Source organism: Dreissena polymorpha, chromosome 13 (assembly GCF_020536995.1).
Source record: "Dreissena polymorpha isolate Duluth1 chromosome 13, UMN_Dpol_1.0, whole genome shotgun sequence".
Classification (NCBI taxonomy): Eukaryota; Metazoa; Mollusca; class Bivalvia; order Myida; family Dreissenidae; genus Dreissena; species Dreissena polymorpha.
Window position 1 is genome coordinate 59,115,319 of NC_068367.1, and position 26,350 is coordinate 59,141,668.

General features: G+C 35.7%; 1 protein-coding gene across 1 annotated transcript; it reads left to right on the forward strand.

Annotated features, from left to right (window-relative positions):
- The first annotated feature begins 3 nt into the window (after nucleotides 1-3).
- LOC127854827 (ADP-ribosylation factor-like protein 5B) lies at nucleotides 4-25,976 on the forward strand. Its single transcript, XM_052389894.1, has 6 exons — nucleotides 4-278; nucleotides 5,195-5,255; nucleotides 18,998-19,145; nucleotides 19,759-19,842; nucleotides 23,711-23,862; nucleotides 24,685-25,976. Exons 1-6 carry the CDS (start codon nucleotides 233-235, stop codon nucleotides 24,731-24,733), a joined length of 540 nt encoding a protein of 179 aa, XP_052245854.1. The 5' UTR covers nucleotides 4-232; the 3' UTR covers nucleotides 24,734-25,976.
- Nucleotides 25,977-26,350: the final 374 nt, after the last annotated feature.

Below are 26,350 nucleotides of genomic sequence, written 5' to 3' on the forward strand. Positions count from 1 at the left end.
TGTCAACAAAATATTTTTAGTGCATGTTATAAAATTGGGGATTCCTATCTTAGTCAGAGATGACCTAATATTTAGATGTGCTCTTTTGTTATATTTTACAACATATCATGTGTCAATACTGAAAACTACTTCAGTTTCTTAGTACTTGACGATAAAGTGAACTAATTTTATGTGACAGTCCAGTGGAACAAAAGACATTTAATTTGAACCCTGAACTGAAGTAGGCCTAAAGATGGGGTTGCTGTTTTCACGTTTATGGAGTTTATTCACCAATGAAGGTAAGCTGTTTTTTGTAATGGTTTTATTGTATAAACAGCTTTTCTGTTAATACATTTAATGTAAATTAATATTGGCAACAATAATTGTTTTAACGAAATAAATCATGTGGCAATCGTTTCCCGCACCAAGGCGTTTCCTCCCTAGACCTTTCACTCCCATTTTTGGGGTGGACAAAGAACGTCTACATAATATGAAAAATCACTATGTATATTAGAAGTAGTTATTTGTAATAATGGATATGTGAAAAAAACCACTATCGATTAGTATTAAAAGTGAGTGTTTTAGAAACCTTCAATTGGGAAATTTTTTCAACGGAAATTGTTTTTGATGCGACGAAATTTAAAATGATTCGTTTTTGATGCAACCTTTTTCTGCCATTTTCTGCTAGAAGGAAAACCATGGCTGTGTTATAATGTCAAGTCAACTGTTACACTGTTAATCTGATTATATCATTTGAGTACTAGTACTACTACTTACAGTACAGGCACCGTGTACTTAAAACAAAAACAGGGGGGGTTAACACCTGTCTAAGAGAGTCATTCACGCGTTTTAAATGTAAATGTACAAAAGAAAATCATATACTACATGTAGATATTAAACGTATGTGCACATGTATGCGTACTTAAAAATGGACAGTACGTAAAGTCGAAAACTTAAATAAAGCGGTTATGAGATCAATAGTATTAACTCTTATGGTGTAAATCAATGCAATCGCCCTTTTTAACAACAAATATTGAGTTTCAAAGAAATCAAGAGAGTATTAAATCATTTATTTACTTGTGTCCGAATTAAGTACTGTCCGAATTTACGTATTGCATCAGTATGTTACGACACTTGTGTGCAGTCAGTATATAATACAATAATTGTTTCAATAATGAATACAGCATAACGGTAACGTTGCGGTATTATATTTTATTGAGAGATACTGTCAATACCAAATGATTCGCGAGATATCCCGGTACTTTCGTTGAAATTCACAAGGAAACTTTTCATGGAAATTAAATGATCTCAATGTTTAACCCGCTATGAAATTTTTATTTACAAATGAATACACCCACGCCAGTTTTTGCGCGCTTTTTCTGGACAAAGAAATTCTTAAATAGCTGTACATGACGCGTGCAAACCGTGTCAGATGATGTACGCATGTTGCAATACAACTGTCCTGATTGGGCGCTTATTTCATCAAATCTTTAAATAGAATCACATGCCGAAATTCGTTTGATACTTTCAAAAATTGCAAACGCTGGTGTTTATGACTCTTATCCTGTATATTACCCACCCATAATTTGATTTTAAACATGGAAATCGGGCATATATGGGATTATCGAGTAATGGATAAAGATGGGAGAAGTTGCATGTATGCAATTGAGACAGTTGACACGTATGTATCGGGGAATCCAAGGACTCGGGATAATACAATTACTACAATCAGTTATGAGTTCTCCATGGCTTCAAACTGTTCATTGAATAATCAAACACTCAATTAACACTCCTCCATGGCAGGTGCGGTATCCTACAGCTAGGTGCGAACGCGGTTTTCTTTTATATGCGGCGTTTAAAAAGACAGAAAACACTGTCATGGGCATGGGTGTGAAATACATTATTAATTATCACTTTTAAATTAAAGGGATCAATTCATTATGTTCTTGTTCAATTATTTTATTTAAAGCGAACACAATGAACACCGTGGTAGATATTATGGGTCCGCGTTGTTCGCCTTATCGCTAACGGCCCCCGCGACATTTGATCTGAACACCCATCGCGGTGTTTAATTGGTAAGCGAACACAGTGAAATGAACACCGCGGGGAGTGGCGTTTGTTTAAGTACACGGTGCCTGTACTGTTCATGCATGTACAGTGCTCCAGCAAGGCCTAAATTGAAGGGCGCCCCGCCCTGCCCTCCCGAAACTGCCCTACCCTCCTTAGGGCCCCCCCACTGCCTTATATTTTTTTTAGGATATAATAATAAATAAATCTCTTGTTAAGATCTTTTATTACATTGTATTAAATGTATCCCTAATTGTAGACATTATATTTGAATGGTTTAATAATAATGGGAATCATATATTCTAACAATTATTAATAACATATAAATTAATATGCAACAGGAAGCATTCCAGAAACGCCAGCACGCTCCAAAGTGCCCTTTTGACAAAATACTGGGCAACGAAATTGCCCTTTTCACAAAAAAGCCCCCGTGCCCTTTTCAAATCCCAGCTGGAGCACTGCATGTACATGTACTGAAATGTGACACACATCACAAAATGAAAAATGAATATACAGTCAAACCTGAATTCAGCGGTCATTCAAGGGAAATGATCTAAGTGACCGTTGTCAACAGGTGACCGTTGAATTCGGATCACAATTTTAAGATGGTTTGTCAGTTGTTAGTATTGCTACGTCGTTATCTCACCCAGTCGTTTGCATACAGTGTTAAACAAAGGCTCATTGCCGTTAACTTAGCATAATAAGAATTAACTTACGTGTGTATATTGACTTATACAGAATAATATCTTATATATTAATTTAGTTTTATATTGTTTAATTAAAGCAATGTTGTTTTCAACCCTCGAGTAAATAATTCACTCATGCATTTCGCTCATTTAGTAAATAAAGCTTGTCACGTGCTGTTGACGTCACGTCCGTACAAGTCTAAAAAGCGGATTCGCTGTCATAAACCGATAGTACGGTGTAATTGTACCGTTCTAAAAAGACGCAAAAAGTTTTTAAAATTTATTCGTACGCAAACATCACACAAAAGCATTTTTATTCAACAACCTCATATAAAACACAAACATTCACTCATTCTTCATCCAAAAAAACATAGCACATAATGCACAAAAAAGAAGATGACTTATCACGCAAAAAACTTAAAAACACACACAACCATTATCACTCGCAACAAACAAGACAATTCACTCCATTCATTCTTTATCCAAAAAAACAAAGCACATCATGCACCAAAAAGAAGATAACTTATCACGCAAACAAACTTAAAAACACACACAACCATTATCGCTCGCAACAAACAAAACAATTCACTTGGAATTTCATAATGGAGTCATGAAAATTTAAAAAAACGTTTTCAATTTCAGCTTGTTTTACATGAACAAATAGTCTTTCATAAATGCCTAAAGCTTGTTATAAATGTTGCAAATCATTCCATGTTTTGCCATTAAAGCTGATCACTAATCCTCTTATCGCCTTCTTATCAAAACACTCGCCAGCTTAATGTTGTTTTTAACACTTAATCAGCGATACGGATCAATTGACTTTGTCAGGCGCTAATGCGTTATGCATGCAGACGATAATTGCTATTAATACACGTTGTTATTGTTAATGTCACCTGTTTAAAGTGATATTATGGGCATCTAACAGTTTATAAAAATGCATTTGAATATCAACCGTCTTTTCGTTAACCAACTGCATGTACGATGTGAACCTAAATTTAGATGTAGTGCAGATTCGTTCATACGACACAAAGACACAATTTTGTTTTACGGATCATTTCGGCTTAGAGGAGTGGGTTAGTCATGTAAAATACCGAATATAAAATATATTTTTAATAAACAACTGGTAGCAAAATGAGTTGCATATTTGCTTTTGAAGATACCTCCACAATTATCCCCGGAAAAGAAACCTTCTCAACACCTTATTGTTTGTTTACTCGCAGCGGGCCGCTTTTATAATATCAAAGACAATTACTGCTATCAGACGCTTTGACCGCAAAATAGACGGACACGTGATGTGCTGTGTTTTTAATTTTTGCGACTCAAGACGACTCGAGACGAATGACGCGTGACCGTTGATTTCAGGTCAAACATGAATTTCGGAGTGGAATGTAGTGGCCGTTGGCCGTTATGGACAGGTGGCCGTTGAATTCAAGTGTAATATAGAGTGTTTTTCATCGGGGGGATTCCAGTCTGACCGTTGTCTGCAGGTGACCGGTAAATTCAGGTGGCCGTTAGGTCAGTTTCGACTGTATCTGATTTGTCATGGCAAAAAATCCCAGTCTTTGACATTGAAATGAGGTTTGACTAAATGGAGAATAGACAATCAGATGAAAATAATTATGTACATGTCAGCATTACTTTACTATTGAAAAGTTCAAAATAATTTTATTCAATTGTATTTACTGTGAGAAAAATATGGTAATATTATGCTAATTTGATTATATTTGTATATTTGTATTTTATAATATATTATATATTTTTTGATTATACATAAATATAAACAACGGTTAATTGCAAATAATTTGTTTTATTAGATTATGAGGTCAGAGTACTAATTATGTTGTCTCAAAAATACTGCACCTTGTACCCTCAGGGAGGTAGTAATGTCAAGTTGAGTCATTTTGTTAGGTCTTAAGTACACTGGCCCATAATAGGCATATGTGTTGACACATTTCTTCAATTAGATGTCATAATTGATAAGTCATTGAAGTGCATTTTTGGCATATTTTACCTTTGCACACTTAGGTATATTTGACTAATTTACATGTTGCTAGTTTGCACCTGTTCAAGAAAATCAACAGGTTGTATTTAACATAATCAGAGTTAAATGTTCTGTTTTTGAGGGCAATCCATAATTGCCATTGTTAATAAATTTCCTGTCATTATCTTAACTAAATACGCAACAAATCTAACAAACAATTTTGCAATAATCAGCACTTACCCATGCTGACTTTATTCCCCATCCCAGCTTTACATACATGTAACTACAATTTTTCTGTCATATTTCAATTTATATATTCATTTTTTTTTTTAACTAAGAGTATATTTGTAGCAATAAAAATTATCGTCATTGGCCAACGTTGTAGCCATTAGCACATGGTAATATCATAAAATGGTATGGTACTTGTAGACTTATAAAATGGTTTTAATATTTATTTTTATGTTTCCTTATTATATTTCAGAGCACAAGGTGATCATAGTTGGGCTTGACAATGCAGGGAAAACTACTATACTCTACCAGTTGTAAGTATCAGTTATGAAACAAGAACTTAAAAACCCTTCAAAAGCTATACAAAAAGTACTCATTCCAACAGCGTTTTTTTTTTGTCCTATTGGGAAAAGTACCCGTACAGGTCCAATTGGGAAAATTGAGTCGTGAAAACCTAAAAATTTGAAAAAATTGAGTCATAAAAACCTTGAAATAGGGAAAAATGCGTCATGAAATCTTCAAATTGGGAAATAAGTGTATTTGATTTTTTGCAAATTCAGGGGTCTAGCTACAGTACACTCCACGCGTTTTCCCCAAAAAACGCGCTCCCTCCGCGTTTTTTTTCTGCTAGAGAGTGTTCACGCAGCGTTGAGAGAGCGAGGTGAACTCGATAAAACGCTCGGCGTTACGCCGCATTCGCTAATTCCTGCGGCGTGTATTACTTTAGCCTAGTCAGTAAATGCAGACAATTTCCGTTCTTAGCAGTGACCGCCGCGCAACGCCGCGTTAGCAGTGTGCTACTGGGCATGCCAAAAAATAAAAACATTGCTATAATAAATTGTGTAAATACTGTAGTACATGTATAAAAAAGATCATTGTATAGAAAATTAATACGTATAAAAATTATGTTTTTTAATTCACAGGTACATCTACAATATGAATGAATATAAGACATTTGACAAATTAATATTTAAATCATAACACATATAAGACAAGAATAAATGTTCCGTAAAATTTCCAAATAAAAATAATAATTAGTAATCCGAAACACACTACGATTTTTAATGTTAACACGACGTTTACAAATGCTTCCAATATACAGTCATCATGTATATTTCCAGACAAAAGCGCGCGAAAATTATGCTGCAATGTACAAGGTAAATGTACTGTAAACTGATTAAAGAAGACATCTGGGCGGAACTGGATTTTAAGTGTTTGACGTTATGAAAACACGCAAAGCTTGTCTACTGACCTATTGTGTAGACTGCTGTCTGCGGTGTTTTGACAAAAGGGATTATCATGTGTGAATGTCACTCTGTCGATTTGGTCCATAATTACTGGTAAACATTGTTTTGAATTTCGACGCAACAAGAATACAACTGTGAATATTAAATGCAACTATCAACTCAATAGTTACCACCTTCTTTTAGCAATCAATGGAATAACCTAACTTCAAAGAGAAAATAAATGCATTAGCGAGCAGAAAATTGACTTTGTTCCGACAATTCAAACCATTCCTTATGCATTCGTTGAACGCGTTTACTTGAGTAAGTTATGCCTTTAGACAGGAAGCGGCTTTTCTTTGATTACGTCAAACTGTCAATTCACACAGATTTGCGAGATTTTTAGGGTCCTTGGTAATTTGTTTACATGTTCAGTATAGAAAATCACCTGCTAACATGAAAACTTTGGATTAAATTATCAAAATAAAAACAATGTTGCAAAAAGTGTTTATATTAGTTAAAAGACGACGTTTTGTTTGTCGTAAATCAACGAGTTTTCTATACAACAACAACTACTTCTACAACCACGTCGGGATCGATCTATCTTTGTTGTTTTTTTTTTATTGTAAATATTATACTACATGTACATGTACTTGTAATAAATGTAATTTTATTTGAAAATCAGGAAGTCAAACAAAATTAAATTGATCGTTATCTCGTAAAACGCGGAGTTTCCCCCGCGTTACCAACGCCGAGGGCCGCCGCGTCGGCTTATCAGTTTTTCCGATCGTTAACCGCCGCGTCGAAAATCATGCAAACGCCGCGTCTGGCGGGATTTTCTTAATCTCCCTCCAGGTCAATCACCGCGGAGTATGGAGGGAAATTGGGGAAAACGCGTGGAGTGTACTGTAGGCTCAAAATTTAGGGAGAAATCACTTCTCCCTAAAGCAAAAATAGGGTGAATTGGTAACAAATTTGGAAGAAATGGTACATTTGCGTCATAGATCTTAGTTTTATGTATTTTTTGCAGCAACTTAACTTAGTGGTTTTTGTTCAGCTTTCAATCAACTCTTCACTTGTTTTATACAGTAAGACATGTTAAGTGTATAAAACCAACATTTTCCTTATTTCTCATTGATTGTTGATTATGATTGTACTTTTAATTACTTTTTTTCGCTGTACAGGTGTATCAAATAAACTTCAATTGTAACAAGCCAGTAATGTTCAGAATCTTTTTACTTCCTTGTTAATTTTAAGCAATTCAACATTAAATCAAATTCATATTTTGTTACAAATATTTGTTTTAAATTAAAAATTCATTTAAAATCTCATTTTATAGCAGAGATTCCAAATCTGACCTGTAAATGAGCCCCATATTTATTGCCAGTGCTAGGTTACATCTTCCCATTTGATCATTCCTTAGTATTGTTTTAATGGGCCATTTAACATTGCTAAATCATAGTTATTGGTAGCCAGCAGAAGGCATCATCTATTAACAATTTCAAGAAGTGTAATAGCTCCAGACTGTTCTTTTGAATGTTCAACTTTGCATGACCTGTACATGGGGCACTAATGGCTGAGAATCCTCCTGTGTCAAATTCTCCACATCAAATTGATTTTAATGGTCAATGTCTGGCACAAAGTAAATCATTAAAAGGAGGAGAAGTCATCGCCTATTTCGCCCACTCGCAGACACTTGCTGAAATACCTTAAATTTGAGAATAACTGATGTCAAGTTGTTAATATTATATTTACTAAGGTTCTAGCCATAGAGCTGCATAAGTAAATTAAGTTCATTAAAAAAAAAAATTAACCTTCATTTAAGAAATATGTAATTTTTCCCAGATTGGGAAAGTGCGGTTTTCCAGTACTTTACAAAGAAGGAAAAAAATCGCTGATTCAAATGGTACGAAAATATGCTCAAACCCTTCAAAAGCTATGCAAATTTACTAATAAGAATAAATATATGTACTGAAGTTCAACCCATAGAGTTGGATATGGAAATTGACTTAATGTTACATTTTATTTACAAAAAAATCAATTTACTCACCAAAATAAGGCAGTCATTTGGAAAAGATATACTTTTTTACATTGTGAATTTTCTAATACTGGTCTCAAATTTGACCCAAAAAAACACTGTAATTATTGTATACTTCATGGTTGTTGGCCTGTTACTGTATGTGATGGATAAGAACAAGAATTTCCCACCTGATCAAGTTTCTGGCGTTGAATTCTTTGCTGTATTCATTCGGTCAACAGTTCAATTTGTGCTGTGTAGATTTCGTACATTGTAGAATGTGTCCACATCCATTATCTGCAATGTTGATCATATTTTAGCCTTCAGCTAATTTTTGTTGTGTGAATAAAACATCTTTGTAACCTTTCATACACTAATTTTTTGTCAATTTTTCTAACGATACATCGCTTACTTGATATTTCAATATCTTTTGTAGATGGACCATTTTGTATTTGTGTTCTAAAAACTTAAAAACCCATCCTCTAGTCTAATCGTTTTAATAGATTTCCAACACTACTAACAACATTAGTACAACCAAATTATGTAGTATAAGTTTCTTGCATCACATTTTGGAATTTTGTTTTTCATTTTCTGTCTGCAAAGGTATACATTTGATTTAGATAATGATTGTTTGGTTTGTAATTAATTCTGGGCTAAGTGTGAGGTTTGGCCACCCCTCTGACCTGTTTAAACCCCCAATGATTTGCCATTACGGTTCCAGTTTTAATAATTTTCTGTTTATAGTTGTTCAAGTAATTAGGGCTGGATAAGCACAATATTTTTTTTCCTGAAATAATTTCTTGATTTTCATTGTTTGCTGTATTAAAAATTTAATTCAGGAAAGGTCATTATTTTGTGTGCCGTGTACATGTACATGTGTAAATAACTTGGAAGTATTTTCAGCCATTTACAACTATGAGCAATATTGTTTTTATAATTGTTAATTGTTTTCTAATTTGTTTGTTTTTTAACATTATTCACCCAGTTTTTATTCCATTCTATTTGGTTTTAAAATTAAAACTGCTAGACAAACTGCACAGTGTTCTTGTCCATCAGTGACAATTGCAAAACCTTAACTATTCTATACACAGATGGTGTTTTTAAACCTCACAGTCTTATTGATCCCAAAGAAATAGACATAAACAATACTCAATTGTCCATGTTACATTTGCAAAACATGCCTATGGTGAGGGACTATGGTGTACGAACTGGTCCAAAACTATTCTAAACTGTCCGGGACAGTTTAGAAACCGTCCGGGACGGTTTGTAAACTGTCCCGGACAGTTTACTAAACTGTGCCGGACAGTTTACAAACTGTCCGGGACGGTTTAGGAAAGTTTTGGACCGTTCGTGCGCATAAACCGTCCGGGACGGTTTAAACTGTCCGGGACAGTTTAGTAAACTGTCCGGGACGGTTTAAACTGTCCGACTATGATCTTAAGAACCTATGCCGTACTAAAGTTTATGCCTGCAAACCGTCCGGGACAGTTAAGGAAACCGTCCCGGACAGTTTCCAGGAAACCGTCCCGGACAGTTTCCTAAACTGTCCCGGACGGTTTGTAATCCACAAAATAAATCGCCCGGTACAGTTTACAGACGCACGAGCGGTTCAAAAGTAAGAAACTGTCCGGGACAGTTTAGTAAACTGTCCGGGACAGTTTACAAACCGTCCCGGACGGTTTATAAACCGTCCCGGACAGTTTAGAATAGTTTTGGACCAGTTCGTACACCTTAAGGGACAAGTGATAATTCTTTGTTTCCATTTCTCTCATCACTACATCAATACATCAATACAACTGTACGATAACTTTAAGTTACAATCTTTTGTACCTTTTGAAAGCAAATAACTAAGATTTTCAAATGAACTATTCTTACTTGTGCTTTGAGTGAGTAGACTTTTTCAAACAAAATACGTCTCTTAGATGGCACAGGCAAACAATAATTTTCTGGTTTGCACTTTACATGTGCAAACAGCATAAAACCAGCACAGCCTGCAAGTTACTTGCAGTCTGTTCAGGTTTTATGCTGTTTGCTGCTCATCAGTATCTAAGGGTTGGACATGAAGCTTTTAAAACTTGAATCTAGTAGGAAAGGTCTCAAATTAAATGTAGCTTTGTAAGGGACTACAAATGGGTCAAAATCTATGTGGTAAAGGGTTAATGGTCCATTTAATACATTGTTTAAAGATTTGCTTATAATTATAGCGGCTACTGTAACAGACAGCTTGAACCTTAACATTTGTGTAAAGCTGCATTAATTATAAATATTAGATGCATCAGTGCTTTTGCTGGGTTTTGTTAATTCAAACTCTTGATGATAATTATACCTTTGTTGCATTTTCCATTCCCTCAAGTCGTGCAGTGTTCAGTTACTGTTTCATGGTTAAGATAAAGAAGAAAATTAATGCTGGCAGTGTTTAGAAAGAATTGCATTGTTAGGGATTTGCAATGATTATTAGTCCGCTACCGGTTTCACCGGTTTTGTCTCCGTCCGTCCGTCACACTTTTATGGATCCTGCGAAAGTTTCAAAGTTCTTAACATTTTTTCATGAAACTTGACATATTGATAGATGGCAATATGGACATTATGCACGTCATTTCATTTTGTTCCTACGTCAAAAATTCTGGTTGCTATGGCAACAAATAAACTAGAAATACTGCTGAAAATGGTGTTTTTTTCTGGATCCTCGATTAACTTTAAAAGTTCTTAATATTTTTTCATGAAACTTGACACATGGACAGATATCAATATGGACATTATGCACGTCATTTCATTTTGTTCATACGTCAAAAATTCTGGTTGCTATGCACACAAAAAGACTAGAAATACTGCTGAAAATGGTGTTTTTTTCTGGTTCCTGCGATAACTTCATAAGTTCTTTATATTTTTTCATGAAACTTGAAATATGGATAGATGGCAATATAGACATTATGCACGTCATTTCATTTTGTTCCTACATCAAGAATTCTGGTTGCTATGGCAACAAATAGACTAGAAATACTGCTGAAAATGGCGGTTTTCTGGATCCTGCGATAACTTTCAAAGTTCTTCATATTTTTTCATGCAACTTCAAACATAGACAGATGGCAATATGAACATTATGCACGTCATTTCATTTTGTTCCTGCGTCAAGAATTATGATTGCTATGGCAATAAATAGACTAGAAATACTGCTGAAAATGGTGGTTTTCTGGATCCTGCGATAACTTTCAAAGTTCTTCATATTTGTTCATGCAACTGGAAATATGGACAGATGGCAATATGAACATTATGCACGTCATTTCATTTTGTTCCTACGTCAAGAATTCTGGTTGCTATGGCAACAAATAGACTAGAAATACTGCTGAAAATGGTGGTGTTCAGGATCCTGCGATAACTTTGAAAGTTATTAATATTTTTTTGTGAAACTTGAAACATGGATAGATAGCAATATGGACATTATGCATGTCATTTCATTTTGTTCATACGTCAAAAATTATGGTTGCTATGGCAAGGAATAGACTAGAAATACTGCTGAAATTTGTGTTTTTTCTGGATCTTGCGATAACTTTAAAAGTTCTTAATATTTTTTCATGTAACTTGAAATATGGATAGATTGCAATATGAACATTATGCACGTCATTTCATTTTGTTCCTATGTCAAGAATTCTGGTTGCTTTGGCAACAAATAGACTAGAAATACTGCTGTAAATGGCGGTTTTCTGGATCCTGCGATAACTTTCAGAGTTCTTCATATTTATTCATGCAACTTGAAACATGGACAGATTGCAATATGGACATTATGCACATCATTTCATTTTGTTCCTACGTCAAGAATTATGGTTGCTATGGCAACAAATAGACTAGAAATACTGCTGAAAATGGCGGTTTTCTGGATCCTGCGATAACTTTGAAAGTTCTTAATATTTTTTCATGTAACTTGAAATATTGACAGATGGCAATATAGACATTATGCAGGTCATTTCATTTTGTTCATACATCAAGAATTCTGGTTGCTATGGCAACAAATAGACTAGAAATACTGCTGAAAATGGCGGTTTTCTGGATCCTGCGATAACTTTCAAAGTTTTTAATATTTTTTCATGCAACTTGAAATATGGACAGATGGCAATATGGACAAAATGCAGGTCATTTCATTTTGTTACTACGTCAAGAATTCTGGTTGCTATGGAAACAAATAGAAAAAATGAATAATTAACAGGTAAACTACATTCTTTCAATTAAATTTAACAAAGGCAATCTCTCCAAAATAGATACCGGTAGGAGACTTTTATTGCTTGGCAATAGTCTTGTTTTTACAGAATGAATTGCTTTTCCTATTTCCCAATGGGGAGTATTTTTCATTCAATTTGTAAAACATAAATTCAATGATGTCTTAGAATTTTGTTAGGCATTTCAAGCAGAAATCTCTCTGTTCTTCCTTGTTATTATTGCTAATTCTCTGCTACTATCAGTTAAGTTTGTTGTGTTGATATTGCGTATTCCTGTTATTTGTTAATTTGTAGAGCTTCTTTATAATATTCTGGCAAAAGGTCACTGGCCTAAAATTATATTTAACCACCACTTTGGATGCTATTTTATCCAATTTGTGAAAAATTGCACTCTTTTTAACAGTGGTCATTAAGAGTTCATTGTGGTGTTTAATCTACAGTATCCATACCAGGAAACATCAGATTTCTGTTTTGAGATGAAAACTTGTAATAAAGAAGTAAGGATGTCAACACATTTTCTGATATGATAATATTCATAATTGAGAGAAAGGGTTAGTATTGGATATAAATTCAATATCCAAATATAGGCATAGAAAACCAAACCACAATATTCCTCATTAATTAGGCACAGGAATACTTTGTTGTTCATGTTTATTGATTATATCTCCACAGGCTGTAAGGCTTCTGCAGGCAGTCTTCACACATACCATAGGATGTCATAAACATGCTCTATTGAAATGTAATAAAGGGATTAACTACAGATGGTGCTTTCATGCACTAGTTACGTTGACAGGGTTGTAAAACAGACAAAAACTCACCATCTGTCAGCCAGTAAGATGCGCATACTTAGTGATAATAGCTGATTGATTAAAGTTTTAGAGGCTTCATTTCCAACCCTTAGTTACCGATGAGCAGCAAACAGCATAAAACCTGAACAGACTGCGAGTTTCTTGCAGGTTGTCCTGGTTTTATGCTGGTTGCAAAAGCCATTTTCACTTTGCTTCTTATGGGGGAAAGGGTTAATTATGTTTCAAGAAATCAAGTGTATTCATCATGTGTGCATGTTGAACATATGAGACCAATACTGAAAATAAAAAAACATGATCAAAAAATGTAATATATAATAACCATGACCATCCTTGGTTTAAGCTCACCTGATTGCTCAGGTGAGCTTTTGTGACCGGTCTTTGTTTGTCGTATGTCCGTCCGTCCGTTAACATTTGCTCGTAAACACTCTAGAGGCCACATTTCTTGTCCCATCGTCATGAAACTTGGTCAGAAGCTTTGTCCCAATGAAATCTCGGCCAAGTTCGAAACTGGGTTGTGCCGGGTCAAAAACTAGGTCAACAAAAAGAGAAAAACCTTTTAAACACTGTAGAAGTCACATTTCATGCCCAATCTTCATGTAACTTTGTCAAAATGTTTGTCTTAATGTTATCTTGGTTGAGTTCAAAAGTGGTTTCGATCCGTTGAAAAACATGGCCGCCAGTGGGCGGGGCAGTTTTTCTTATTAGGCTATAAAGAAACCTTGTTAACACTCTAGAAGTCACAATTTTTGCCCAATCATCATGAAAGTTGGTCAAAACATTGCTTCAATTGATGTCTCGGACGAGTTCGAAAATGGTCGAGATGGTGAAAAAACATGGCCGCCAGTGGGCGGGGCATTTTTCTCTATATGCAGGGCTTTCCTTTGACCCGAGCTCCCGGGTTTTGACGCTTGAAAATTACAGAAGACCCCTTTTTGACTCTTGAGAAAATTGCGTCATGCGTCACATTTGACCCGGGGGAATATAGCGACTTGCGTCAACGAGATCAAAAGTTGTTAAGACTAAGCGATAATTGGCTCGGGGCGGAGTATCTCATTTAGTACACGCTAATCGTTAACGCTTGTTTCCAATCATCGAAGCACAAGTCCACCCAGTAGGCGGAGTTTGGTTAATTAAGAAATCTAGTATTGACCAATTAAAACACTGCTGGTTCGATGACGCGTGTATTAACTTTCCATTATTTATCATAGCGTTTGTTATCAGCTGTTTGCGGAAAAGACGTGTATTAAACCCACATAGTTGCAATAATCCAACTCCCAGCTATTGACCCTCTGAGCTGTACGTATGTACTCATAAAAGCTCAGAGCATTTAAGAAGAACTATAAACCCACCAAAACAGAATGGACTCATCCGCGTCCGTTTTAATAATATTCAATATAAAATAATAACATCCATATCCACAGAACACCGTAAAGCATATTTTGAGATATTTCCAGAGTATGGCAGAATGTATTTCCAAGGCTGAATGCACCCATCACTGTTTTACTTCATGACTGCTCAGTTCAAAGGCGCGCGAAAGTTATGCTGGCATATGTACTGTCTACAACATCAAATTACACGCTTTGCATCAAAGTTGCTAAAAATAACTATAGAACCGATATAACTGACCTTGTGGCAAAGTGACAATTTTTGCATGAGCTAATTGATTACAAAATACATGTAGGCGTAATAATTGACCGTTTGAGAAGGCATAGAAAACGGCGTGTTTGTCGCACGTCTTCAGTGAAGATGGCACATGAAATAATTAAAGGGCGTCGGAATTTTTGATGGGATTAAATACGGAGGCACCTTTATCGGCGAGTAGAAATAATTTCCTTTTACAGTTTACCAATTTATATAGGCTATTGTGTTTAGGTACCACCCGTATGTTGTTGTTTTTTTTGTGATAGCCAGCGGAAATTTTTTTTTCTTCACATTTTGGATTTCATTCTTAATTTAATAGCCACGCGAAACGGTCAAATAAAGTTATTGGATAAAGTGTAATTGTGCAAAGTGTAATTGTGCTTGTGCATTCGGAAAATGTCGCAGAGAAACCTTTTCGAATTCGGAATCGGTAGTAACTCTGAAAGTGTGTGTAAGACGCCAACGACAAAGCGTACTTTAGATCTAAATGACAGTGCTCCAAACACCCCCAAACGTGCGAAAGAAAAACATATGACATATTACTCTGCTGTATACATGAAGTTAATGTTGTATTAGAATACATGTTTTGTATTTATTAATCATTGAAATATTGTGTTTAAATGCATAGTGTTGTAGTGACAGTAAAATGTAAGAAATAAATGTTAACATACATGTATCTTTTAATTTGTTGCTTTTTATTAGGGATGGCAACGAATACCGATTTCGGTATTCGAATATTCGGTCACCCTTCCGAACGAATATTCGGATATTCGGTCAACATCTGTTGGAAAAAAGTCAACTTTGTTTACCGTACCATTACTCCATGAATTCTACTTTCGTTTTTACCGGCAGTTCACCGGAAGTGACTAAATATTGACACAGCGTTGCCGTCGCTAATTCGAAGCTGATTTTGTTGATTACTTTTTAAGTTTTTATTGTTAAAATTGAATGACAAAAACTGTTTTTAAACTATTAATATCGTACATCAACAATAGAACGAGAAACATAATATTACATGACGACAAAATAATTACATGACAAAACAGTTATATCTACATATAATTAAAGCTGAACTTAAACGAATTATGTACATAGCCACAACACACTTTGAACCTGTTAAACAGACTAAACAGTCAGTCTTTTAAAGTTGCCACGTTTAAAAGACACTTGGATCGGCGACTTCTTATCGGATGATGTCGTGAAATACTTCCAAGCAGCGGAAGGCGTATGTGGCATTTTGCTTGGACAGATATTTACTTTATGCGTGTAACAATTATAATATTTTCAATTAAATGAGGGTGCAATACCAAAAACATTTCTTTAAGTATAATACCTGATTGAATATTGAGTAATTAATTAATGTTTGAACCATACGATACGCAAATACTCATTAGAGGTTGAGTAAATTATTTTCTAAAAGCTTTTTTGATTGGACAACATGATTATAACCATACGATCTGTTTTGTTTTTCACACCAAGTCGGCTCTTTCTTTACTCATTTAATCTTTGATCATTTTAAATGTAATTCGAGTTATTAGATCAAGACGGGTCGGTGTTTTAATTGCCATACGGTCTTATTTGTTTTTTACACAAAGTTGGCTTTTCCTTTACTCATTTAATCTTTGATAATTTTAAATGTAATTCGAGTCATTGGATCAAGTGCAGGTCGGTGTTTTGATTGCAGACGCGATTTGCACCTATCATAATTTTGACACAAAGTGTCTGGCTTTGTTAGCGGGATTTATGACCGGTATACTGTCATCACCATAGCGACGCATTATCGCGCCAACCGGAATAAACATTATGACACTGGGAACAACTTTTTTGACAATGTTTGAAGCAAATTTTACGAATACAAAGTCTTTGAAATTACTCGATTTTTTATTTTTTCTTCCGAATATTCGATTCGGAAAACAGTATCCGAATATTCGGCCCGGGACCGAATATTCGGATATTCGGATATTCGTTGACATCCCTACTTTTTATATATTATAGCTCAGTAATTTGCTTAAATTGCAAAAAATCATCTACTCTCCTGCGTTATTATTAGGACTCTCAGAAGTTTGATTTTGACTCTTGAAAATATGGTCCCAAGAGTCCTTGACTCATGAGATTTGAGGTCTAAGGAAAGCCCTGTATATGTATATATAAAGTGGCAGTTTTCCCTATTAGGCTATAGAGAAACCTTGTAAACACTCTAGAAGTCACAATTTATGCCCAATCATCATGAAAGATGGTCAAAACATTGGTTTTATTGATATCTCGGACGAGTAAAAAAATGGTTGGGGTCGGTGAAAAAACATGGCCGCCAGTGGGCGGGGCATTTTTCTCTATATGTATATAGTGAAAACATGTGAGCACAGTAGAAGTCACATTTTTGGCCCAATTTTCATGAAATTTGCTCAGAACATTTGTTTCCTTGATACAAGAGTTGAGTTAAAAATGGTTCCGGTCAGTTGAATAACATGGCTGCTGGGAGGGGGGCAGTTTTCTCATTATCCCACCCCCCCTTTCGAAGAAGAGGGGGTATATTGTTTTGCTCATGTCGGTCAGTCCGTCCACCAGATGGTTTCTGGACGATAACTCAAGAGCGCTTATGCCAAGGATCATGAAACTTCATAGGTACATTGATCATGACTCGCAGATGACCCCTATTGATTTTCAGGTCACTAGGTCAAAGGTCAAAGTCACGATGACCCGAAATAGTAAAATGGTTTCCGGATGATATCTAGGATCATGAAACTTCATAGATACATGTACATTGATCATGACTTGCAGATGACCCCTATTGATTTTCAGGTCACAAGGTCAAAGGTCAAGGTCACGGTGGCCCAAAGCAGTAAAATGGTTTCCGGATGATAACTCAAGAACGCTTATGCCTAGGATCATGAAACTTTATAGATACATTGATCATAACTCGTAGATGACCCCTATTGATTTTCAGGTCACTATGTCAAATGTCAAGGTCACAATGACCTGAAATAGTAAAATGGTTTCCGGATGATAACTTAAGAAGGCTTAGGCCTAGGATCATGAAACTTCATAGGTATATTGTTCACGACTCGTAGATGACCCCTATTGATTTTCAGGTCACTAGGTCAAAGGTCAAGGTCAAGGTGACCTGAAATAGTAAAATGGTTTCTGGATGATAACTCGAGAATGCTAATGCCTAGGTTCATGAAACTTCATAGGTATATTGATCATGACTCGCAGATGACCCCTATTGATTATCAGGTCACTAGGTCAAAGGTCAAGGTCGCAGTGCCAAAAAACGTATTCTCACAATGGCTGTCAAGGTCACGGTGACTCAACTTAGAAAAATGGTTTCCGGATGATAACTCAAGAATGCTTACGCCTAGGATCATAAAACTTCATAGGTACATTGATCATGACTCGCAGATGAAAAAATGATGAAACTTGACCAGGATGTTTGTCTGGACAATATCTTGGTCAAGTTTGACATTTGGTAAAGATTGAATGAACCGACTCCTCTCAGGTGAGCAAACTAGGGCCATCTTGGCCCTCTTGTTATTTTTACCCAGGGCTTTTTTTATTTGGGAAAAGGGCCTGGCAGTCCATTTTGGGGGGAAAATCGCTCAATTGGTGTAAAAAAGTGCCATGTGCCCTCTAATTTCAATGTCACACGGTACCTTTTTGCACCAAGGGGGTAAAATAATTGACAAAACTGTAAAAGGGAAAGACTTATCCCAAAATAAGCTTGACATTTGGGGAAAATTGCATAATTTTACAGAAATTCTCTAAGAGGAAGGGGTCACTCTCTCGGGGGAAGGGGCTATATCCCTTGCTAAAGAAGAGAAAAAGCCCTGGTCTACATGTATCTCTAAAATAAACAATGCAGTATACCAGGCAACCACAACCAATTTCATACAGGCTTAATTGAAATTAATTTGGATGCTACATGTATATGTATGTATTGCATAGTCAGCCATAATGACATTATAAGCAATAACAATTCTCAATTGCAATGAATGTGGAGACATTTATCTGATAAAATCTATTTCTATTTTACTAAAAGGAATTTTATTACAAGTTCGAAAGTGCCTGGTATGAAGGCAATAAATGCTGTGATGATTATATGCATATGCTGATATCTGCCATCACTTAATGTTCATGTGACGTATTGTATAATTTCAGTTTGATGAACGAGGTAGTGCACACGTCGCCCACGATAGGCAGCAATGTGGAGGAGGTGGTGTGGAAGAATATACACTTCCTCATGTGGGATATTGGGGGACAGGAGTCCCTCAGGGCTTCCTGGAACACTTACTACACAAATACTCAGGTACATATGAGCCTTGTTCTGAGAAAACAGGGCATAATGCATGTGCGTAAAGTGTAATCCCAGATTAGTCTGTGCAGTCTGCACAGGCTAATCAGAGACGACACTTTTCGCTTTTATGACATTTTTATGACTGCACAGGCTAATCTGGGACGACACTTTGCGCACATGCATTATGCCCAATTTTCTCAGAACCTGACTCATATGTTTATCAAAATACTTGTTACACCAATACTTAGATATATGTATGTAGAATTCTTAATTCACTGACACTCACAGATACTCAGATATGCGAAATACTTATCATCCGAATGCTCAGGCATTTTACACCAATTTTCAGGTATGTGGAATACTTATTACAGCAATTCTCAGGCATATTACACCAATACTCCGATATACTTCACCAATACTAAGCGTATACAGAAAGACTTTTTACACTAAAATGTAGGTATGTGCAATACAATACTAAAGCCTTAAAAACTTAAATTATTAAGAAAAGTCTTTAATTGAATTTATTTTCTAAGGGATAACAAACTTGTCAAAATGCGTATCTTAGCAGTAAAAGGGTTAAGGAAAGGCTCTGGCTGGTGTTTAATAGTGTATATGCCTGTTTCAGTTTATCATACTAGTCATTGACAGTACGGACCGTGAACGTTTGTCCATCACCAAAGAGGAGCTTTACAAGATGATGGCCAATGAGGTAATGCTCTAGAGTGAAAACATCACCTATATTATTTTTCCAGTAATGTCATGAAATTTGGGTACGATTTCGCAAGTTTTCTTATGCTAGCTTTATGAAGATGGACCCATGCTTCCAAATACAAGAAATATAAGCAGGGGGGCATTTTCGGGCGTGCTTTTTGTGAAAACTGGGCCTAATGACTGTGTATAAAAAGTCATCCCAGATTAACCTGTGCAGTCCGCACAGACTAAGCAGGGACATAACTTTCCTGCTAAATGGCCTTTTGTTTTTTGAAAGGCAGTCAAGTTTTTAGAAAAATCCAGCTTAGGCGAAAAATATTACTCCTGGCTTAGCCTATGCATACTGCGCAGGCTATCTGGGCTGACACTTTACGCTGACAAGCATTTAGCAAAGTTTTGCCAGAAGATTGCTCATGTACAGTTTGCATTGTGATCTTTGAAAACATCAATAAAACTAATGACTGCTCATAATTGTGTTAGCAAGGCTATAAAGCACAATGCAGACATGTTCAAAACATGTGACAGCTGCTATTTTAAGACGGCTCTCATGCAATATTACAGCATAGGGTCGTAATCAGTCTGTTGTTCGTGTATAACTAAGTGCTTAAATGATCAATTGTTTAAGAAGGCAATTTAGAATGTCTTAATTAAGACATATTGTGTATAATTTGAAATTTATTGACAAATCGACAACAATCTGAATAATGTAATTGAGGATTTTTGTCCATTTATGCTCTAGTTAGCTTTAATGAACACTTTTAGCGTTCATTAATGCTCAGTGAACCTTTTTTTAATAAATGTGTTTATCTATGTAAATACATGTAGTGTGTTTCCATTTTAACAATATTTTGGAAGGTGCTATTAAACAAATATACTCATAAAACACAAATATTATAATCAAAACCTGAGTACCACTATATAAAGTGCTACCCTAGAATACTTGTTCTTTGCATTAGTTAATTAGTTTGTGTATCATAATTTACAGCAATATAATAATTTTGTTATGTTTTCATCACGTCCTTGTGGTAATAGGTTATAATACACACTTGCTACTCTTTGCCCTGGGTTATAAATCAGGGTGCAGGTTCAATGGGGTTCACAGGGGTTTACACACTGACTGGACAGAATGTAAACACACTGATTAGAACTTATTTTTGCAAATATCTCTATATAAATTTATTTAAATACATTTGCAAAAATCTTTAGAATGTAATAGACAGTTTTTCTTTCAGTTTGTTCTGATATCTTAGGATTTAAGAATAAATCATTGAATACGTCTGAAATAGTTGCCAAAATTTCATGTTGCTTATATGATGTACACATTGAATTTTTGGCCAAGAACACGTCTTATCAAATAAAGTAATTTTGATGTATTTCACATTGCCATAACCAGCATAAAAACCTGTCTTTCATGCACTTGTTGAAATTCTTAAGAAAAATTGTTTTAAACAGTTATTTAAAAAAAAAAGCACCACATACATTGGTTTATATTCATTAACGTTTAATTGTGAACCCAATATAATCACAGGATCCGGCACCCTGTAAATGAGTAGCTGAGAAGGTTAAATAATAAGCAAATGTACCTTGGCTGCAAACTGTGCTGAGTGTAAACTGGCAGCTCATGTCCCAGTGAAGGGATGGGTCACGGGGAATGTGGGAGGTGGTCTGTTCAAGATCTTCCGTCACACAACACCTTCCCTTTCATGCTTAAAATGTTTGTTTTAGTCCTATTTTCTGTGCTTAATCTCAGTTATTGCAATTTTGGCTAATAAATTGAAAAGAAAAAGGTGTAGCTAAACTGAATTGTTTCCTATTTAAACTTTTGAATTTGTACCCAAGAGCTAATTTTGAGAATACTTCAATATCGCAATTATCAAAAGCACACACAAGCCCAGCGCTGGTAACTGTTGAACAAGGCTTGCTCAGGCTTTTTGCTTGTATGGATTATTTTTTAGCTCATCTATTTTTTGAAAAAAAATTATGAGCTATTGTCATCACCTTGGCGTCGGCGTTGGCGTTGGCGTCGGCGTCCGGTTAAGTTTTGCGTTTAGGTCCACTTTTCTCAGAAACTATCAATGCTATTGCATTCAAACTTGGTACACTTACTTACTATCATGAGGGGACTGGGCAGGCAAAGTTAGGTAACTCTGGCGTGCATTTTGACAGAATTATGTGCCCTTTTTATACTTAGAGAATTGAAAATTTTGGTTAAGTTTTGCGTTTAGGTCCACTTTTCTCAGTAAGTATCAATGCTATTGCATTCAAACTTGGTACACTTACTTACTATCATGAGGGGACTGGGCAGGCAAAGTTAGATAACTCTGGCGTGCATTTTGACAGAATTATGTGCCCTTTTTATACTTAGAAAATTGAAAATTTTGGGTAAGTTTTGTGTTTAGGTCCATTTTATTCCTTAAGTATCAAAGCTATTGCTTTCATACTTGCAACACTTACTAACTATCATAAGGGGACTGTGCAGGCAAAGTAATGTAACTCTGACTGGCATTTTGACAGAATTATGTGCCCTTTTATACTTAGAAAATTTAAAATTTGATTAAGTTTTGTGTTTAGGTCCACTTTATTCCCACAGTATCAAAGCTATTGCTTTCATACTTGCAACAATTATTAACTATCATAAGGAGACCGTGCAGGCAAAGTTATGTAACTCTGACTGGCATTTGGACGGAATTATGGGCCCTTTATACTTACAAAATTGAAAATTTGGTTAAGATTTATGTTTTGGTCCACTTTACCCCTAAAGTATCATAGATATTGCTTTCATACTTGAAACACTCACAAACTATCATAAGGGTACAGTAAAAGGACAAGTTGCATAACTCTGGTTGTCATTGTTACGGAATTATGGCCCTTTTTTGACTTAGTAACTTTGAATATATGGTTAAATTTTGTGTTTTGATCCACTTTACTTCTTAAGTATCAAGGCTATTGCTTTCAAACTTCAAACACTTTCATGCTATCATGAGGTTACTGTACCTGGCAAGTTGAATTTTACCTTGACCTTTGAATGACCTTGACTCTCAAGGTCAAATTATTAAATTTTGCTAAAACTGCCATAACTTCTTTATTTATGATTACATTTGATTGATACTTTGACGAAACTACTCTTACCTGGCATACCACAATAGACTCCGCCCAAACCATCCCCCGTGCCCTCCCCCCCTCCCCCCTCCCCCCCCCCTCCCTCCCCCTAATTTTTTTTTTTTTTTTTTTTTAACATCATCTCACAAATGACCACCACACCCTCACACTATACCCACACCCCCCCACCCCACCCCCACCCCCCCAATTTTTTTTTTTTAGTATTTTTTTTTTTAAACATCATCTCACAAATTACCACCACACCCTCAAAAAATCCCCCCCCATCACCCCCCCCTTTTTATTTATTTTTTATTTCTTTATTTTTTCGCTTTTTTGGAAGATAATGTAATAATTGTCCACAACCCCACACTATACACCCCTCTTCACTCCACCCCTCCCTCCTTTGTGATTGAAAATGAGAGTCCCTTCACCTTTAAAAAGAAAATAGATGAGCGGTCTGCACCCGCAAGGCGGTGCTCTTGTTTTAAGGAGGTATCGCTTGAACAAAATCCCATGTAGACGGAAAGTGTCTTCCCGGATCAGCCTGCTAATCTGGGACGCAACTTAACGCACATGCATTAAGCCCATTTTTCACATAACGAGGCTGTGTGTTTGCAGGACCTTAGCAGTGCTCATCCTTGCTTTCCAGTTTAGGCAGAAAGTGTTGTCCCTGATTAGCATGTGCACACCTCACAGGCTAATCTGGGACGCAACTTTACGCTCAAGCATTAAGCTCAGTTTCCCATAACAAGGCTCCGTGTTTGCAGGACCTTAGGAAGGCTGCGGTGCTCATACTGGCCAACAAGCAGGACATCAAGGGCTCCATGTCGGCAGCAGAGATCAGTCAACACCTCAACCTCACCTCGGTCAAGGACCACCCCTGGCACATACAGGCCTGCTGTGCACTCACCGGCGAAGGGTATGAAGGGTTCGAGTATTTTATGTATTTATTGTATTTTATGTTTATTTTAATTCGTATATTTATTTTGAAATGTATGTAATTGATTTTATGGACACATATTATTTTTGAGCCTTGCTCTGCCAAAAGGGGGCTTAATGTATATGTGTTAAATGTCATTGCAGTTAGCGTGCGCAGACTGCACAGGCGAATAAGGGACACCATTTTCGCTTTTTTATAGAATGTTTCGTTTTTTTCCGATATGAAAGTTCTGTCTAGGTGAAAAGTGTCGTCCCTGTTAAAAAGCTGAATATGATTATCGAGAAGACGAACAAGTGGCATAAATATTTGCACTTTATATGTGAGGTTTTTACTAAACCAAATTATTGATTAACCCTTTCCCACTCAGAGGCAAAGTGAAAATGGCTATGTGCAAACAGTATTAAACCAGAACAGCCTGCGAGTAACTGGCAGTCTGTTCAGGCTTTATGCTTTTTGCTGCTCATCAGTATCTAAGGGTTGGAAATGAAGCCTTTAAAATTTGAATCTAGTAAGAATGGTCTTAAATTTAACTTTCTAAGGGACCACAAATGCGTCAAAATACGTATCTATTTGGTAAAAAGGGTTAAATATTGTGTTAAGTGCTTGTACAAGCGCAGGAGGGAATCCCGTATATTTTAATTTTTTATGCTCTATTATAGCATATATATAAAAAAAAATAAAAAAAATACGGAAATCCCTCCTGTGTGTACAAGGGATCAATTTATTTTTCTGATGAGATGCATTAATCATGTACATTGCTTTTGATGTAATAATTATTCTCTGTCATTTTCTTTATTTCAGTTTATATCAGGGACTCGAATGGATTACCAATAACTTGAAGAGACGATGATTTGAGGAAATTAGTATTATAATTGACTTACAGTAGTGGTTGTCGTACATGTTGGATGTGAAATCTTGTGCATCCAGATTTTGTTGAGCCTGTGGCACAGACTCAGGAATTTTTCATCACTGTGGCAGCAAAGGTCAGCTGATGGGACTCGGTGAAAAGGCAAGCATAAACAAGTTGCTGTTGGAAAGTTAATTTAGTTGCATGCTGCCTTTGAATCAAGGCTGCATTACACTCTTTGAGGTACCAAAACGAAAATCATTGTGATTTTCTTTTTTTATAAGAATTGAAATGTCAGCTATGTTTTGATTGATGGCTATTTATAGTAAAAGTGTCATGAAAGATGCATGGCCTTGTAGATGAAGAATGGATCTGTACCAATGAGATATTTTAATAAAATATTTTATTTACCAGTATATGAAAAAATTGAGACCAGAGTTATACTAAGTTTTGCTTTTCAAACCTTTAAGTTCTGAAGTAGTCTAAATAAAGCCATTTGAAGAATATTTTATTTTTTGTTTTTATTGACAGATTAAATATAATTAAAATAGGATTTCTTGAAAATGTTTATTTATTAAAGTGGAAAGTGTTGTTTAAATGATGTTTAAACAGGGTGTTACATTTTTAGCTCTAAATACCAAATAGTGGAATGTCTGTTGGATGAAGCAATACAAATGTATTTTAAATTGTATTGTAGTATTTTTATGTTGAAGTTGTAAGTCTCATTGTCATTAAAATCACACCAATAATACATGTTACACAATTCTTGTGTCTGGAAGGTCCTGCAGTTATTGGGGGCTTTTTTAGTTTAAGCAGTATTGTTTTGTGTAAAAATGTATTGTTTTGAAGTCTTAAGTAAAGTATATGGTAAAGCAATAACATAGTGTTGTGAAGACTTATTTTCCTATCAAATTTAAATCTAAGTTGACTATATGCTTAAAAATATTCATATTTATTTAGATACACATGCGTACATGTGGTAGGCATTTTCTAGAAGGGACACAACTCAAAATTGTATTGTTATGAAGTACAAGAGTTACCCCCCATTGTTGTTACATTTTATTGATGAAAATATATATTAATATTTTCCATGATATAATGTAATTTTATATGTCATTCTATGTCTTCGCCAATGGTGCTTTACTTTTCCATTTACAACATGAAATGAAATACATAATGTGTGATTAATGCATATTCAATTAATGTGGTTGCTAGTTACAGACAAAAGTAAATTAAATGACTAGTCGTTTTTAGCTCATCTATTTTTTGAAAAAAAATTATGAGCTATTGTCATCACCTTGGCGTCGGCGTCCGGTTAAGTTTTGCGTTTAGGTCCACTTTTCTCAGAAAGTATCAATGCTATTGCATTCAAACTTGGTACACTTACTTACTATCATGAGGGGACTGGGCAGGCAAAGTAAGATAACTCTGGCGTGCATTTTGACTGAATTATGTGCCCTTTTTATACGCCCGTATAAAATACGGGACGTATTATGTGAAACCCCTTGGCGGCGGGCGGCGGGCGGAAGGAATTACTTTGTCCGGACTCTAATTCAAATTGTATTCATCCGATCTTCACCAAACTTGGTCAGCAGTTGCATCTAGTTGATATCTAGGCCA

Excerpts from the sequence above, each read along its gene's own strand:
- LOC127854827 (XM_052389894.1), top strand. The coding sequence starts at position 233 with ATGGGGTTGCTGTTTTCACGTTTATGGAGTTTATTCACCAATGAAG. Across the intron at positions 279-5,194 it reads GAGTTTATTCACCAATGAAG|AGCACAAGGTGATCATAGTT; the intron begins GTAAGCTGTTTT and ends ATTATATTTCAG. Across the intron at positions 23,863-24,684 it reads TGTGCACTCACCGGCGAAGG|TTTATATCAGGGACTCGAAT; the intron begins GTATGAAGGGTT and ends TCTTTATTTCAG.